This window comes from Mastomys coucha, unplaced genomic scaffold (genome assembly GCF_008632895.1).
Source record: "Mastomys coucha isolate ucsf_1 unplaced genomic scaffold, UCSF_Mcou_1 pScaffold17, whole genome shotgun sequence".
NCBI lineage: Eukaryota > Metazoa > Chordata > Mammalia > Rodentia > Muridae > Mastomys > Mastomys coucha.
In genome coordinates, this window is record NW_022196899.1 from 25,988,902 (window position 1) to 26,002,528 (window position 13,627).

The 13,627-nt window shown below is 42.8% G+C and overlaps 1 protein-coding gene across 4 annotated transcripts in view; it reads right to left on the reverse strand.

Moving 5' to 3' along the window:
- The window catches only part of Zmat3 (zinc finger matrin-type 3), a 31,642-nt gene that overhangs the window by 14,128 nt on the left and 3,887 nt on the right, over window positions 1-13,627 (reverse strand). For all 4 annotated transcript variants that reach the window (XM_031376564.1, XM_031376561.1, XM_031376562.1 and 1 more), the window contains exon 2: window positions 12,814-13,140. In XM_031376564.1, the coding sequence (XP_031232424.1) occupies window positions 12,814-13,083 (270 nt within the window). In that variant the 5' untranslated portion in view covers window positions 13,084-13,140. The remainder of the gene's footprint in view (window positions 1-12,813; window positions 13,141-13,627) is intronic.

Consider the following 13,627-nt stretch of genomic DNA (forward strand, 5'->3'; position numbering starts at 1 on the left):
GCTTGTCTGCATGCCAAACACCCAGCTCAGGATCTGTGTCTGAGTGCTGATAATTGTACTTCTATGTAGACCATCCATACTTGGGGAACTGGATGAAGAGCTCGAGTCTTTAAGTCTAAGGCAAGAAGCAGTAATCAAGTTTTCCAAATCCTTAAGAAAGTGCCATAACAGGAAACAACCATCCACTTAGAGAATACGTGACACCATGCTACACTGCATCCAGGGACCATTCTCAGAGGTCAAAGCAAAGTCAGGCACAAGGAACTGTTGATATAAAGGTGCTGTGTCAAAAATCACTGTTCTCGAAAGCAAAAACAGGATGTATTTCTAACACTGCACATCAGACAAGCATAAGACTACAAAATAAACTCAAGTTCATGACTTCATATTCTTAACTGACTTCCCATTTTAAAAGGATGCTCTGAAAGGAGTAAGAAATCAAGAACTTTGCTGCTTAAAGAACAGCTATCAAATTAAAAAAGAAAGAAAAAATAGCAGTCCCAGTGTGGTGACACACTTTTAATCTCAGCACTCAGAAGTCAGAAGCAGACTGATGATCTCTGTGATAGAAGGCCAGCACAGTCTATAGAGTGAGTTCTAGGTCAACCAAGGCTATACAAGGCTATACAAGGCTATACAATATAAATAGATAAATGAAATCAATATAGTATTTCAAGTCAAGGCTACTTCTAAAATTAAAACTAAGTGAACTAGTTATTTGAAGGGAGGAGACAAAAGCCTACATACTCCTCCCCCCTTGGAATGGGTAAATCGGAGCCCACTGTCACCCCTCGGGAGAGGCAGTGCCAGCCCACCCTTGCCCCACAGGACAGGCAGTGCAGAAGCCCTTCCTCAATCCTTGGGACAGGCAGTTTGGAGCCCTCCCTTACCCCTTGGCTTCACTTCTGGTGTCACACTGTATAACACAGAAAACTCCAGAAATACAGATTCACACATTTTGGCCATCAATGGGAGAAGAGGCCCTTGGTCCTGTGAAAGCTCTATGCCCCAGTGTAAGGGAATGCCAGGGCCAGGAAGCAGGAGTAGGTGGGTTGGTGAGCAGGGGGAAGGGCAGGGGATAGGGGGTTTTCAGAGGGGAAATGAGGAAAGGAGAGCACATTTGAAATGTAAATAAAGAAAATATATAATAAAAATGGAAAAAATATTTTTTTTAAAAAAATCCAAGTCATGTATATCCTTACATCACTATATTTTAATAAATTTCAAAAAATTGGGCAGGAGAAGAAGGAAATTAGTCAAGGGATAGGGATTGTAAGGTTTCCAGATATGGGGGAGGGGGAGGTGTCACAGAGGATATTATTTTCTTAACAAAAAAATGTAACCATCTCCAGAGTTTAGATAATGGATGAAAACATAAAGAAAGTTTTCTACTATGTGCTGATTAAAACAAATTTAAAGACCCAAACCTGGACACATCCACCAGGATGAGATTTCAGGCTCAAAGAATAAAGGAGGGTCCTATAACCTCACAGGGAAGGAGATAGAGGGACAATTGAAGGAAGCTGCCTACAAAGAAATAAAACCCAGAGGAAGGTTTCTCTTCAACATTAGTCAAGTCTAAACAATGGAGAACAGTATTTAATTGTGTCTTGATCTATGCTTCTAGTACAGCACAATGCAGACACTTTTTTGAAATATAAGAGATGAGAAATGTTTACTTCCTGTTACTTCTTCATATTATTTAAAAGTGAAGTTTGCTGGTGTCTTAGTTAAGGTTTCTACTACTATGATAAAACACCAAGAGCAAAACCAACTAATAGAAACATTTACTTCAACTCACAGCTTATAGCCCATGTCTACAGAAGCCAGCAGAAGTGAAGCCGAGCCATGGAGGGATGCTGTGTGCTGGCTCACTCCCTGTGACTTTCTCAGCCTGCTCTCTTACACCATCCAAGACCAGCTGCCCAGTATGGCACTTGATTCAATCATGAATCAAGAAAATGCCCCCTCCCACAGACCTGCTCACAGGCATTTTCTCAATTGAGCCCCCTTTCCCAAATGAGTCTAGCTTGTGTTGGGACAACATAAAGTAACCAACAGTTAGGATACACAATTACATTTGTTCTCTCTTCCTTGGGAGTACTGTGACCATACTGCACTCTGAGGAAACAAAAAAGGGGGCTGGGGGAAGACAAGGAAGAAGATAACAATGTTTAGAAGATAGTCAACCAGGGAATAGTGAACAGAAGTACAAAGTTGAAGGTGTGAAACAAGCCAGAGGGCAAACGGGAGAAATGGGGGAAGAACAGGAAACCTAAGGTACAAAGGGGCATTCCATGTGATGATACGGGTAGAAGACTGTGGAGGAGGGGTGGGACTATAATAAACATGATGTAAGAGAAAGAAGGAAGAGCAAAGCAATGAAAATTCCAGAAGTAGGAAAGGCTACACAAGGAGTTACGGCATCTCTGTTGAGTCATATTAGGACAGTGGCCGGCCTGTGATTGGACAGGAAGGCAGAGGAAGAGTCTGAGAGAGGTTGCAGCAGAGAGGAGGGAAAAGAAACAGAATGAAAGAGGACATGGTGTTATCTAAAGGTTAGAATAACTGGGTTAAAGTTTTATCATTATCAATTGGCTCTGAAATTATTGTACTGGCATCTTGTAAAATGTGATATTATTAACACATAAATCTAATTAGCTAACTATAAGCTTAAGAGTCTTAATCCTGGTTAATTAGGTATTGCAATGGCTAAACAGGGGTGTGTGGGACAATGCATGGACCCAAGAGAGTTGGTGGACCAAGAAACAGGTCACTCTCATCTGGCATGGGAGCTAGACGGTGGCAGGAGTGAGAGAGTGTGACAGTGCCCTGCTGAGAGTTGGCTGGTTCATTTTTTAATATTTCCTGTAACAAGGAGTCTTGATCTGATGTGAAACTAACACAGATCTAAAGAAGGAATCAGTGGGCTTCATGCAATGAAACTGCTTATGAGCAACAAAGAGACAGACTGAAGAGGAAAGATGTAATGGGTTTCTTTAGGGCATGTGAGTCTTCCTCCTATTCTCAAGAAAACAGAAATAGAAAGTTAAGGAAAAGCAGCACAATTTCAAGTTTGTAGTCCACGTATGGATCAAAATAAAGAAGACATGATTCTGAGCAACTTAAATGTTACCCACGTGAACACCTGAGTACATGGGATCACAACCCCAAGTGTAAATGGAATGAAACAACTAAGCCAGTCACTGTTTCTCTCTTCTTGAGGACCCAAAGGCCTTATGCCAGTCTTCAACAATTGGAAACAACAGAGTGTAGAACTATAAAACCACAGCAAATCCAAGCTGAGAGCTAGAAAGAAGACTGGAGAAGAGAAGATACACAGTGAGCGGGAAATGCCAGCAAGCATCCACCGTATCTCACGAGCTGATATACAGCATCCGAGTCTCTATCATCTTGTTCCACAGACATTACTTGGAGTGACAAGACACTTTCTTAAGTTGTTTAAGAGGGACAATGTTACCAGTATCAAATGTCACCAAGATGGCAAGAGAGACTCAGCTAGATTTGGCCTACCAGGCCATTGGTGACCCCAAGAGGACCAGAGAACCTTGTGGAAAGGAGCGCAGAAAGGACCTGACAGCACAGAATGGGGAGGATTACCACCCCAGGCCCCACAAGAATGCAAAGGGCCTAGAGAGCCCTACTCTCTTGAATACCATCGATAAAGTTCGCGGCACCCCAGAAGTAATGTTTTTGACCTTTAGGCAAGTCTTTGGGGGCATTTTCTTGATTAACAACAGATATAGAAGGTGCCCAGCCCACTAGGGGCAGTGCCAACACAGGGCAGTTGGTCCTGGGGTGAATAAGAAAGCAAACTGAGCAATCCATGAGGAAGAAGCCAATAAGGAACATTCTTCCACAACCTCTGCTTCAGTTCCTGCCTTGACTCCCCTCAGTGACAGTGTGACCTGAGAGTTCTAAGCTGAAATACCACCCTACAACTTAGTTTTGGTCATGGTTTTTTATCACAGCCATAGAAACCTAACTAAGACACAAACTGGCATCAGGAGTAGCATCTTGCAGTAGCAGACGTGACTATGCTGTCTGGCGGGGAGGGGGAGTGTGGAAGGACTTTATTGAGTATTCAGGGCTCCTGTGGAAACTTAGAAGATAATGCTGGGCTGGGTGTCAGGGATGGAAGCCTGGTTTGTGAAGTTCAGAGGGAAGTTTGAGAGTCACAGTCTCTAGAAGGGATATTTATTATTTTAAGAATCTGTAGTTCTAGTCAGCTAAAGCTGAAGAATTTGGCTGTGATTAACAAGACACCAGAACTACTAAGGTAAAACCTTTGCTTTGCTTAATTGATCCTGGTTAGCTGGGGCTGAAGAAGCAGGGAAGAGACCAGCACTGTTGAGTGTTCTTGGGAGTGTTTCTCAGAGTCAGCACATACAAACCGTGGTCTAGAGGGGATTAAGGCTGGACCTTCTACTGGCAGCCTAACTTGGTAATGTGTAAGACTTTCTCAAGTGGTACTGGTTTTGAAGGCATGAAGTGGTCATGGAGAGCAGCGGAAGCTTAGCGCTGAAAGGCCAGGAGAGGCTCTTGGTGAAGGTTCAGCCAGCTCCAGTGGAGATGCCAGTGTCAAGGGATGACCACTAACAACACCAGTAACTGTGGAGTAGATCCTACCTGAACTTGTGGGACAAGCTGTGTGTGCTATGGATGGCAGAGCCAGAACGCTGGAGCTGTTCAAGCCCTTAGCAACCCAGATCATGAGTCCCACATGCCAGACACCAAGCTTCATACTGTTGGGATTTGGTTTTGCTCTGACTTGAATGTTGACTGTATCCTGGTTCTTTCTTGTTGGAGTAAGAAAGTATTTAACGTATTTTTTTTCCATTTTGTAAAACCCACAGCCATGAAACACATTTCAGAGAATATTCAGATATTTTAGAAGACTATGAATATTTAAAGAGATGCTGAATTTTTAAAGAAAACTTGGACTTTTAAAATATTGAAAATTTTAGAGACTGTAGGACTTTTAAAATATTAAAAACTTTAAGAGACTACAGGACATTATACTGTACATTATGAAATTAATATGTGACCATTGGAATGAATAAGAAAGGGAAGGTTATGGTTTAGTAAGTGATGTACTTGTGACAAATACATCCAAATGACAAGTGCCCAATTGTGCTAGTTGTTTTTTGCCAACTTGACACTACCCTGACAATCTGGGAAGATGGGATCTTGACTGAGAAAACGCCTTCATAAGATTAGCCTGTAGAGAAGTCTGTAGTAAATTTTCTGGATTAGTGATTGATAGAAGGGCCCAGCCCACTGAGTGTGGTACCACCAGATGGCAGATGGTCCCAGGGTATGTAAGGTATAAGAAAGCAAACCAGGCAAGCCATGAGATCCAAGCAAATAAATAGCATTCCTCCATGGTCTCTGTCTCAGCTCCTGCCTGATGCCCTTCAGTGATGGAGTGTAACCCGAGAGTGGGAAGCTGAAATAAACCTTCTCTCACCCCAAGTTACTCTGGGTCCTGGTATTTTATCACAGCAATAGAAACATTAAACCCAAACATTCTAACAACAGAAACCCCTCTCAACCAATCAGTATTTACTAACATAAAATACAATCTCTCAATCTCTCAATCCTGCAATGGAAAAATAATAGTCTGTGCTTTACAGACAGATGCTGAATAGGAAAAGGTTTTCTAATCTAAAGCAATGGAGTCAGGATTCCAGCCCAGATCTGTACAGATTCTAAAGTACCTAGACCACTTAGGAACATTTAAAAACCCACCCAAACCTCAAGGGTATTTTGACCATTCCTAGTTCATACGGGTAAAAAAATTTTGCATTTAGCATCCCAGGTCTAAAACTGCTTAATTTCTCTCATCAACATGGCTAATACGACACACTTCTAGATACCAAGCACAATTTATGTTTTTGATGAACTTTAGAAAAGTGTTTTGTGTAACTAGTTCTTTTCAACATGAATACACAAAATTTTATGTAAATATGTAAAAATTACCCGAGGACTAGAGAATTAGCTCAGCAGTTAAGAGTGCTTGCTCTTGCAAAGGACCAGGTAAGCTCCCCAGCACCCACACAGTGGCTCATACTCACCTGTAATTCCTGTCCCAGGGGATCCCACATCCTCCTCTGACCTCGGTGGGCACCAGACACACACTTGGTACACAGATGGGCATGCAATCAGAGCACATATACACATACCATAACGAAATTAAATTTTAATTAAAAAAAATAAGATGAGATTAGGAATACTGACACCCATGGAGACCTAGATGGGTGATATTAAACTGTGTCTACATCAGTGGAACACTGCTATGGAGACCAAAGTTCAGCTGGCTGACAAAGAATGGGAATGAAGACCTTTTATGGTCTAGTTATTCTGGCCAAACTCTGAAAACAGCAGAGCAGAAAGGAACGGCTAAGAGGAGGGGCTAAGCATAAAGGGAAAGTCACTTTCGTTTTAATTTATATGGGAAGATGCAACCATGGTGTATGTACATTCCTGAGCATGCAGATGCCAGCTGACACAAAGTGTCTTCCTCTACTGTGCTCTACCTTATCTATTGAGATACCGTCTCTTGCTGTAGAGAGAGTATCTTGTGTATTGTATGGATGCATCACCTGACAATTAAAAAGCCTATGGTCGATGGCTTAAGCAAGAAATGGAAGGTGGGACATCCAGGAGGCAGAAAGGATTCTGAGATAGAGCCAGGCACTGGAAGATCCCCCCGGGAAGATGTGAGGAGACAGATCATGGTACCTGAGCACAGGAAACCAGCCACGTGGCAGAATGTAGGTTAAAATAATTGGGTTATCTAAGTATGGTCTAGTCATAGTAGAGCCTAGCTATATAGCCAAGGTATTTGTAAATATATTTTGAGTCTGAGTCCTATTTCTGAGAGCATGGGGCCAAGAGGAAGAACCAGGCCAAACATCTACATCTTCCTGAACCTGGAACTTTCCCTTTTGGCTAGATGGCAGGCCTTGGCATCCTCCTGTTTCTGACTCCTCTATCTCCCTTCTGTTGAACCCCAAGGACTGGCTAGGATTATAGTTGAGAATGACACCCAACTTTTCCCTGGCATGAGCAACACTTTATCCAATGTGCCATCTCCCCAGCCCACACTCTGTTTAGTATGTTTAGTATGACTGGAGACCACTGCATTTAGCATCATAGGTCTAAAACAGCTTAGTTTCTCTTATCAACATAACTAATGTGACACATATCTGGATACCAAGCACAATCTATGATTATGATGAACTTTAGAAAAGTGCTTTGTGTAACTAGTTCTTTTTCATATTAATATGCAAATTAGCAGATAAATTTCTAATTTTCAAGGTGGACACTTAGTAAACTTTATTCACATAATTTGCTTTGAAAATCAAAATCTGGCCTGCAAGAGGGCTCAGCAGATAAAGGCACTTGCCACTAAGTCTGATAATGTGGGTTTGACCCCATATGCACATACATACATGTAAACAAATTTTCTGCTACTTTCCTCCTCAAAGCTGCTCTTCCTCTGGGTGTTTATGCTGATGAGATGCTATCATATTTCTTCATGCCAGGCTTGAACTACATAATCTAAGCATCCAGATAAATTTTAATAAAATGAAGACTCATTTCTCATCTAAAATTTTATCTTTAAATTGTTATAACCAAAGCCATAGTTTTAAAACTAAAAATTTAGGTAGATTCATTAAAAACTAAATGACTCAGCTGAGGTTGCTTCACAGCTAAAAAGCCTGGGGCATAAACCTTCTTGTGATGGCTACCCATGGCTGGGGAAGACACCCCACTCCCAGGGGGGAACATCAAAAAGTCAGAAGAAATGGAGGTGAGGCTGAGGGGAGTAGCTGAGGAGCAGACTCTACTGTATCCTGAGTACTGGAATGTGATACAGTTGGACTTCAGTTAACAATGGCTGCTGACAACACTGAGCAATATGAAACTCCAAAGTCAACAACAGCAGCTCACTAAAGAGGGTCAGGTAATACAGAGGATGAACTGTGCATCCACACTGTCCACTTACAAGCACGTGACTGAGATAACAGATATTTGTCCATGATATCACCCTGAAATAACAATTGCAAAGCAGGTTTTTCATCTTGCAACCTAGCTTTGCATTTGTGCCTCCTTTTGTCACAAACCATTGGCTTTACCAGTCTGCACTTGCTGCCTCAACCTGCCACTAGTGCTAGGGAGTCCTGGCTCCCTGTTTCACCATTGCCCTAATAGCTTTCATTTATTGGCACTCAGACCTACTCACTTATGCATCTGATATTTTTCTGATTGATATGAACAGGGTCTCAAATACCCCAAGATATTCTGGAGTTCCTGGATACTATGTAGCAAGAAGCCTTGAATCTTTATGCCCTACTACCTCCACCTCTCAAGTGCTAGAATCACAGGGCTCTGGACTAACATTGCTACAGTTTCCTTCCATGATGGGTCACCTGTTCTTCTTGGTTCCACATGATCATGCTCTGATTATCCTTCCATACACTCTCATGCTGACGACTCCTCTTATAGAGATCCATATCTCAGACACTGGAGAGATGGCTCCGTCAGTAAAGCATCTGGTGTATGAGCAGGAGGACTTGAGTTCAGAGCCCAAAGATACAGTTTCTGTCTCCTGGTTTTTGAGATGGAACCTCATGAAGTAGCACTTGCTAGTCTACAACTCCCTGTATAGGCCAGGCTAACACTGAGGAGGCAGAGACAGACAGATCCCTGGAGCTCTCACTGGCCCACCAGCCTAGCTAATCAGTGGGCTCTGAGTATGGCAAAAGACCCTATAGCCATCTCCTGAAAGGCTCTGGCAGAGCCTGACAAATATAGAGGTGGATGCTTGCAGCCAACCATTGGACTTAGCACAGGGTCCCCAATGGAGGAGTTAGAGAAAGGATTGAAGGAGCTGAAGGGGTTTGCAACCCCATAGGAAGAACAACAATATCAACCAACTAGACTGCCCAGAGCTCCCAGGGACTAAACCACCAACCAAAGAGTACACATGGAGAGACCTATGGCTCCAGCCACATATGTAACACAGGATGGCCTTGTTGGGCATCAATGGGAGGAGAAGTCCTTGGTCCTATGAAGGCTCTGTGCAACAGTGTAGGGGAATGCCAGGGCAGTGAGGTGGGAGTATCTAGGTGGAGGGGGAGGGTTTGCGGGGGGGAGGGAAAACCAGGAAAGAACCGGGAAAGGGGAGAACATTTGAAATGTAAATACATAAATATCCAATAAAAACAAAAAGAAAGAAAGTATGGTAAAAAATGGTTGAATAAGACAGCCAACCCGACCTCTGTTCTCCAAATATAGTCACACACATGTGCACCCGTACACAGGAATGTGTACAAACACATACACCATGCACACATAGTCCAAAGTTCACTTCTTAGATCTCTTCTCTTCCACACTGCTCTGATAGAGACACACAAACTCCTCTGCCTTGCTTTAAAGGCAGAGGGAAGAAAAGGAGGGAGGGAGGGAAGGGGGGAAGGAAGGAGGGAGGGTGGGAAGGGGGGAAGGAAGGAGGGAGGGAGGGAAGAGAGACAGACCTCAATAATTACCAGTACCACTGGCCTTATTCAAACCTTTGCTTCTAAGCTAACTTAGAGCTACGCACTGTCACACCAATCCTCAATTTTTGTCTTAATTAGGTTCTAATTTATTTTGGGGTATGGGCTGTAATGCAGGATCTCATGTAGCCCAGGCTGACCTCAAACTTGCTCAGCAGCAGAAGCTTGCCATGGTCTCCTACTCCTTTGTCCTCCACCCCCCAGCGCTAGGCAGGGTCTGCATCCTTCATACCCACCTGACTTCTTTCCCCTCTATTTTTTACTATCATGTTTGACTATTTGACTTCTGTTCTGCAACTAACCGTCCCTCTGCCCCAACTTTTCCATTTAAAATTTTTATTACTGGGAAATGTTTCTCATTTTTTATTTCTGTTTTCTGGTCTATTTACCCACTGCATCATGGAAGAAATGGGAAAATCTATAAATTTACAAATCTTTTCAACTAAAAAGTTTACAGCAAACACATAAAAACAGACAATTTTTTAAAAGGGTGATTTCATTAGTAGTTTAAGCCTAAATCCAGTAATTTTTCCACCAAACTAAATTCTCTGTGCAAAACCAAGTTTCTATCAATATGTAGGCTTAAGAGATACAAAACTGTACCAGGGAAAAGCAACCTAGGGTATAATATAACCCATACAAACACATTAAAATCATACATTGCTCCGGAGAGATGGGGGAAACAGACGCAGGCAGGTCTCTGTGAATTCAAGGCCAGCCTGGTCTACAGAGAAAGTTTTACAGCAGCCAGTGCTACACAAAGAAACCCTGTCTCAAAAAAACAAAACAAAACAAAACAAAAAAAACAAAAAACAAAAAACAAAAACAAAAAACTAAAAAGTAAAATAAAATCACACATTACCTGATTTTCCTAAAAGTAATAACTATGCAAAAGGTAAAAAGCAGGCTTACCCAGGAATGAACTGAGAAGGGCTTCAAAGCACTAAAAAATCTTAACTACCCAACTCATCCTTGATTTTTGCCTAGTGAGTCTTGCGCAAAACCGAACACCTCACAAGAATAAATGCAAAACCAAGCTAAATTCATTGTCTGCTGAAGGTGGGTCATCCTAACAGATGCCACATGAACAGGAAGAAAGGAACCAGTACCTGGCCTATGTCATGGGGAGTAGCACCCAGAGATGAGAAGTGGAACTGAAGGAAAACAATGGGAAAAACTCCACAGAAGCCTTGATGAGCCAAGGCTGTGCTTAGATCTGCTGCGATGAATTCCACTCTGCTGCTGGGCACAAACAACCTGAACAAGGCAGACTGACAGACCTTTGCTTCCCAAGGAAATATTTTTAATGCAGGACAGACTGTTCAACCATCTGTCTTTAGAATGAAAGACAATATTAAGTAAACAAAAGCTTCAAAATAGAGAAAAGTGTGAGGCGCTGACAAACTCCTGAGTGAATGTGCATTACTGACCTGAGCTACATCAGGCACCCAGAGCCCAGGGACTCGTGGGAATGGCATGCATGGCCTTCCTAGTCCCCTGAACTTGATTACTATTCTTAACAGGGTGTACAGAAAGAACCAAGAAATGATGCCTCCAGCTTGAGACTGTTCCCTGTGGAGTCCCCCTCCCAAAAGTAGCTAATCTGCCTCCTCCTGCTCCTGCTCCTGCTCCTGCTCCAGTGCGGAGTTCCCTGGCCACTGCATTCTAAAGCCTTCTCAGCAGAGACCACTGCCCACCAGATCCCCACTTTTCTAAATGCTGTCTGTCTTTTCTTCCTTTCCTGTCACCTCAGTCAGGTCAATCTGAAACTAGTAAAGGTTATAACAGAAAATTATAGTTTCAGGCAAGAAGAAATGCTTTATAACTAACAGCTTACTCAAACCACCATATTCCACTCCCTGGCCCCCATAGGCTTGTTCAAACATATGAGTCTAGGGGGGCCTATACCTAGCTATAGCGTAATACAAAATACACTTAGTCCATCTTTAAAAGTCCCAGAGTCTATAACAGTCTCAACAATGTCATAAGTCCCAAGTTCAAATCCTTTCTGAGATTCACTTAATTTCTTCTTGGGGCGGGGGGGGGGGGGGGGGGTACGGTTTTCGAGACAGGGTTTCTCTTATAGCCCTGGCTGTCCTGGAATTCACTCTGTAGACCAGGCTGGCCTCTAACTCAGAAATCCACCTGCCTCTGTCTCCCAAGTGCTAGGATTAAAGACATGCGTCACCACCGCCCAGCTCAATTTCTTAATTGTAATCCCTTTAAAAATCAAAAATCAGATCACATACTTCCAACATGGTTTGAATATGCTTGGCCCATGGGAAGTGGCACTATTAGGAGGTGTGGCCTTGTTATACGAAGTGTGTCATTGTGGAGGCAGGGCTTTGAGGTCTCCTATATGCTCATGTCTGCCCACTGTGACAGTCTCCTCCTGGCTGCCTTTGGATCAGCTCCTCTAGCACCATGGTTTTCTGCACACTGCCATGCTTCCCACAATTACAATAATGGACTAAACCTCTGAAACTATAAGCCAGCCCCAATTAAATGTTGTCCTTTTATAAGAGTTGCCTTGGTCATGGTGTCTGTTCACAGCAGTAAAGCCCTAACTAAGCCAGGATCCAGCATTCTCTTCTGGCTTCTGTATCTGCCCACATGCACATGTGCATACACACATGTGTAAACACAAAAACACATAACTAAAAATAAAATAAAAATAAAATAACAGACCCTATACCCTCTCTTAGTTCCCCATTTATTCTCAGGCAATGATCCTTTTGAATGATATTTTCCACAATCTATTCTACATAGAGATAAAATGCTTTAAATCTTAATATTCAGTATCAGTTCAGTCTGAATACTAAAAAAAAAACTAAGGTATGTTTATGATGAAGGTAGGACTCAGTAGTTAATACCATATTATTCTTTTTATAAAAAGTCACCTGTATTTGCCTCAGTTATAACAGGGCACATAGGAAAAGTTTTAAGTAAAAGAAAGTATAAGACTCATGTGGCAGGTAGCATTGAACTGATGAAAGTTGTACAAACTTTAAAACAATTTTATACTGAATTAATGTAGCACATTACACATTCTCCTCAAAACTATAGGCAGAACCCACTGTGTAAAACATGTTACTCTATTCTCTAGCTCATCTAAGTTTTCCAAGCACAACTCTATCTGGAGAGGCAACTTGTAGCCAGATGATGCCCAAAATGTTCACCCCACTAATACCATCTAACTAACCGGCATCTCCTCTCCAGCTCTTACCTGATAGTGTGCCTGGGCTTGCTGAGCAGAGTTCAAGGTGACATTGCAGAGTTTGCAGAAGAGGGGCTTACACAGCTCCTCCAGGGCAGAGTCTGGCTCCCCTCTCTTCGCTAAATCCTCTTCCCCTGCCAGAGGCAAGGATGCTTCCTGCCCAAAAGCCTTCTGTGGCGGGAGCCGCAAGGTCCTTGTGGACCTGGCAGCCACTGACATAGGAGGAGAGGCTGAGGGCCGATTAGGTAAAGGAAGCCAGACCTGCTGCAAAAGAATCATCAGGCAGGAAAGCCACGAGCATAATCCAGTGGGTGACAAGGGATGGAGTCTTCAAACCTAGAGCAATCAGGGAAGAAAATTAAAATGAGAGCTCTGCAATATGATACAGAAATGACACCAAAGCCACTTTTCTCTCCAAAGCCACCTTTGGGGCAGCTCTCCTTAATCTTAGCCTAGCAGAATGTTCCCCGCCTGGTTACCCGCACTAACATAAGGCTCTGCCCTGAGAATAGCTTCCTTCCGAGCTTTGCCTTTTATTTTGCTTGGCCCAGTTCCAAACGTCATCCCTGGCCATGGGCATTAATTAGCAGCACTGCATCCATGGGCAATTAAGTTGAGAAGTCACATGGCTGGAATTGGACATCTAAGGTCATCCAGGCCCCTTCCTCTGGAGGGCTGAAACACTCTTGATGGCAATATTCATAACCCAAACAACAAACAAGCAAACAGGAGAAAAGCCACTAGGTAAGAAACTCTTCCACCAAAAGGATGTCAAAGAGGAGAAGATCATCTCCTTTCCTCTTTTTTTTTTTTTTTTTTTTTT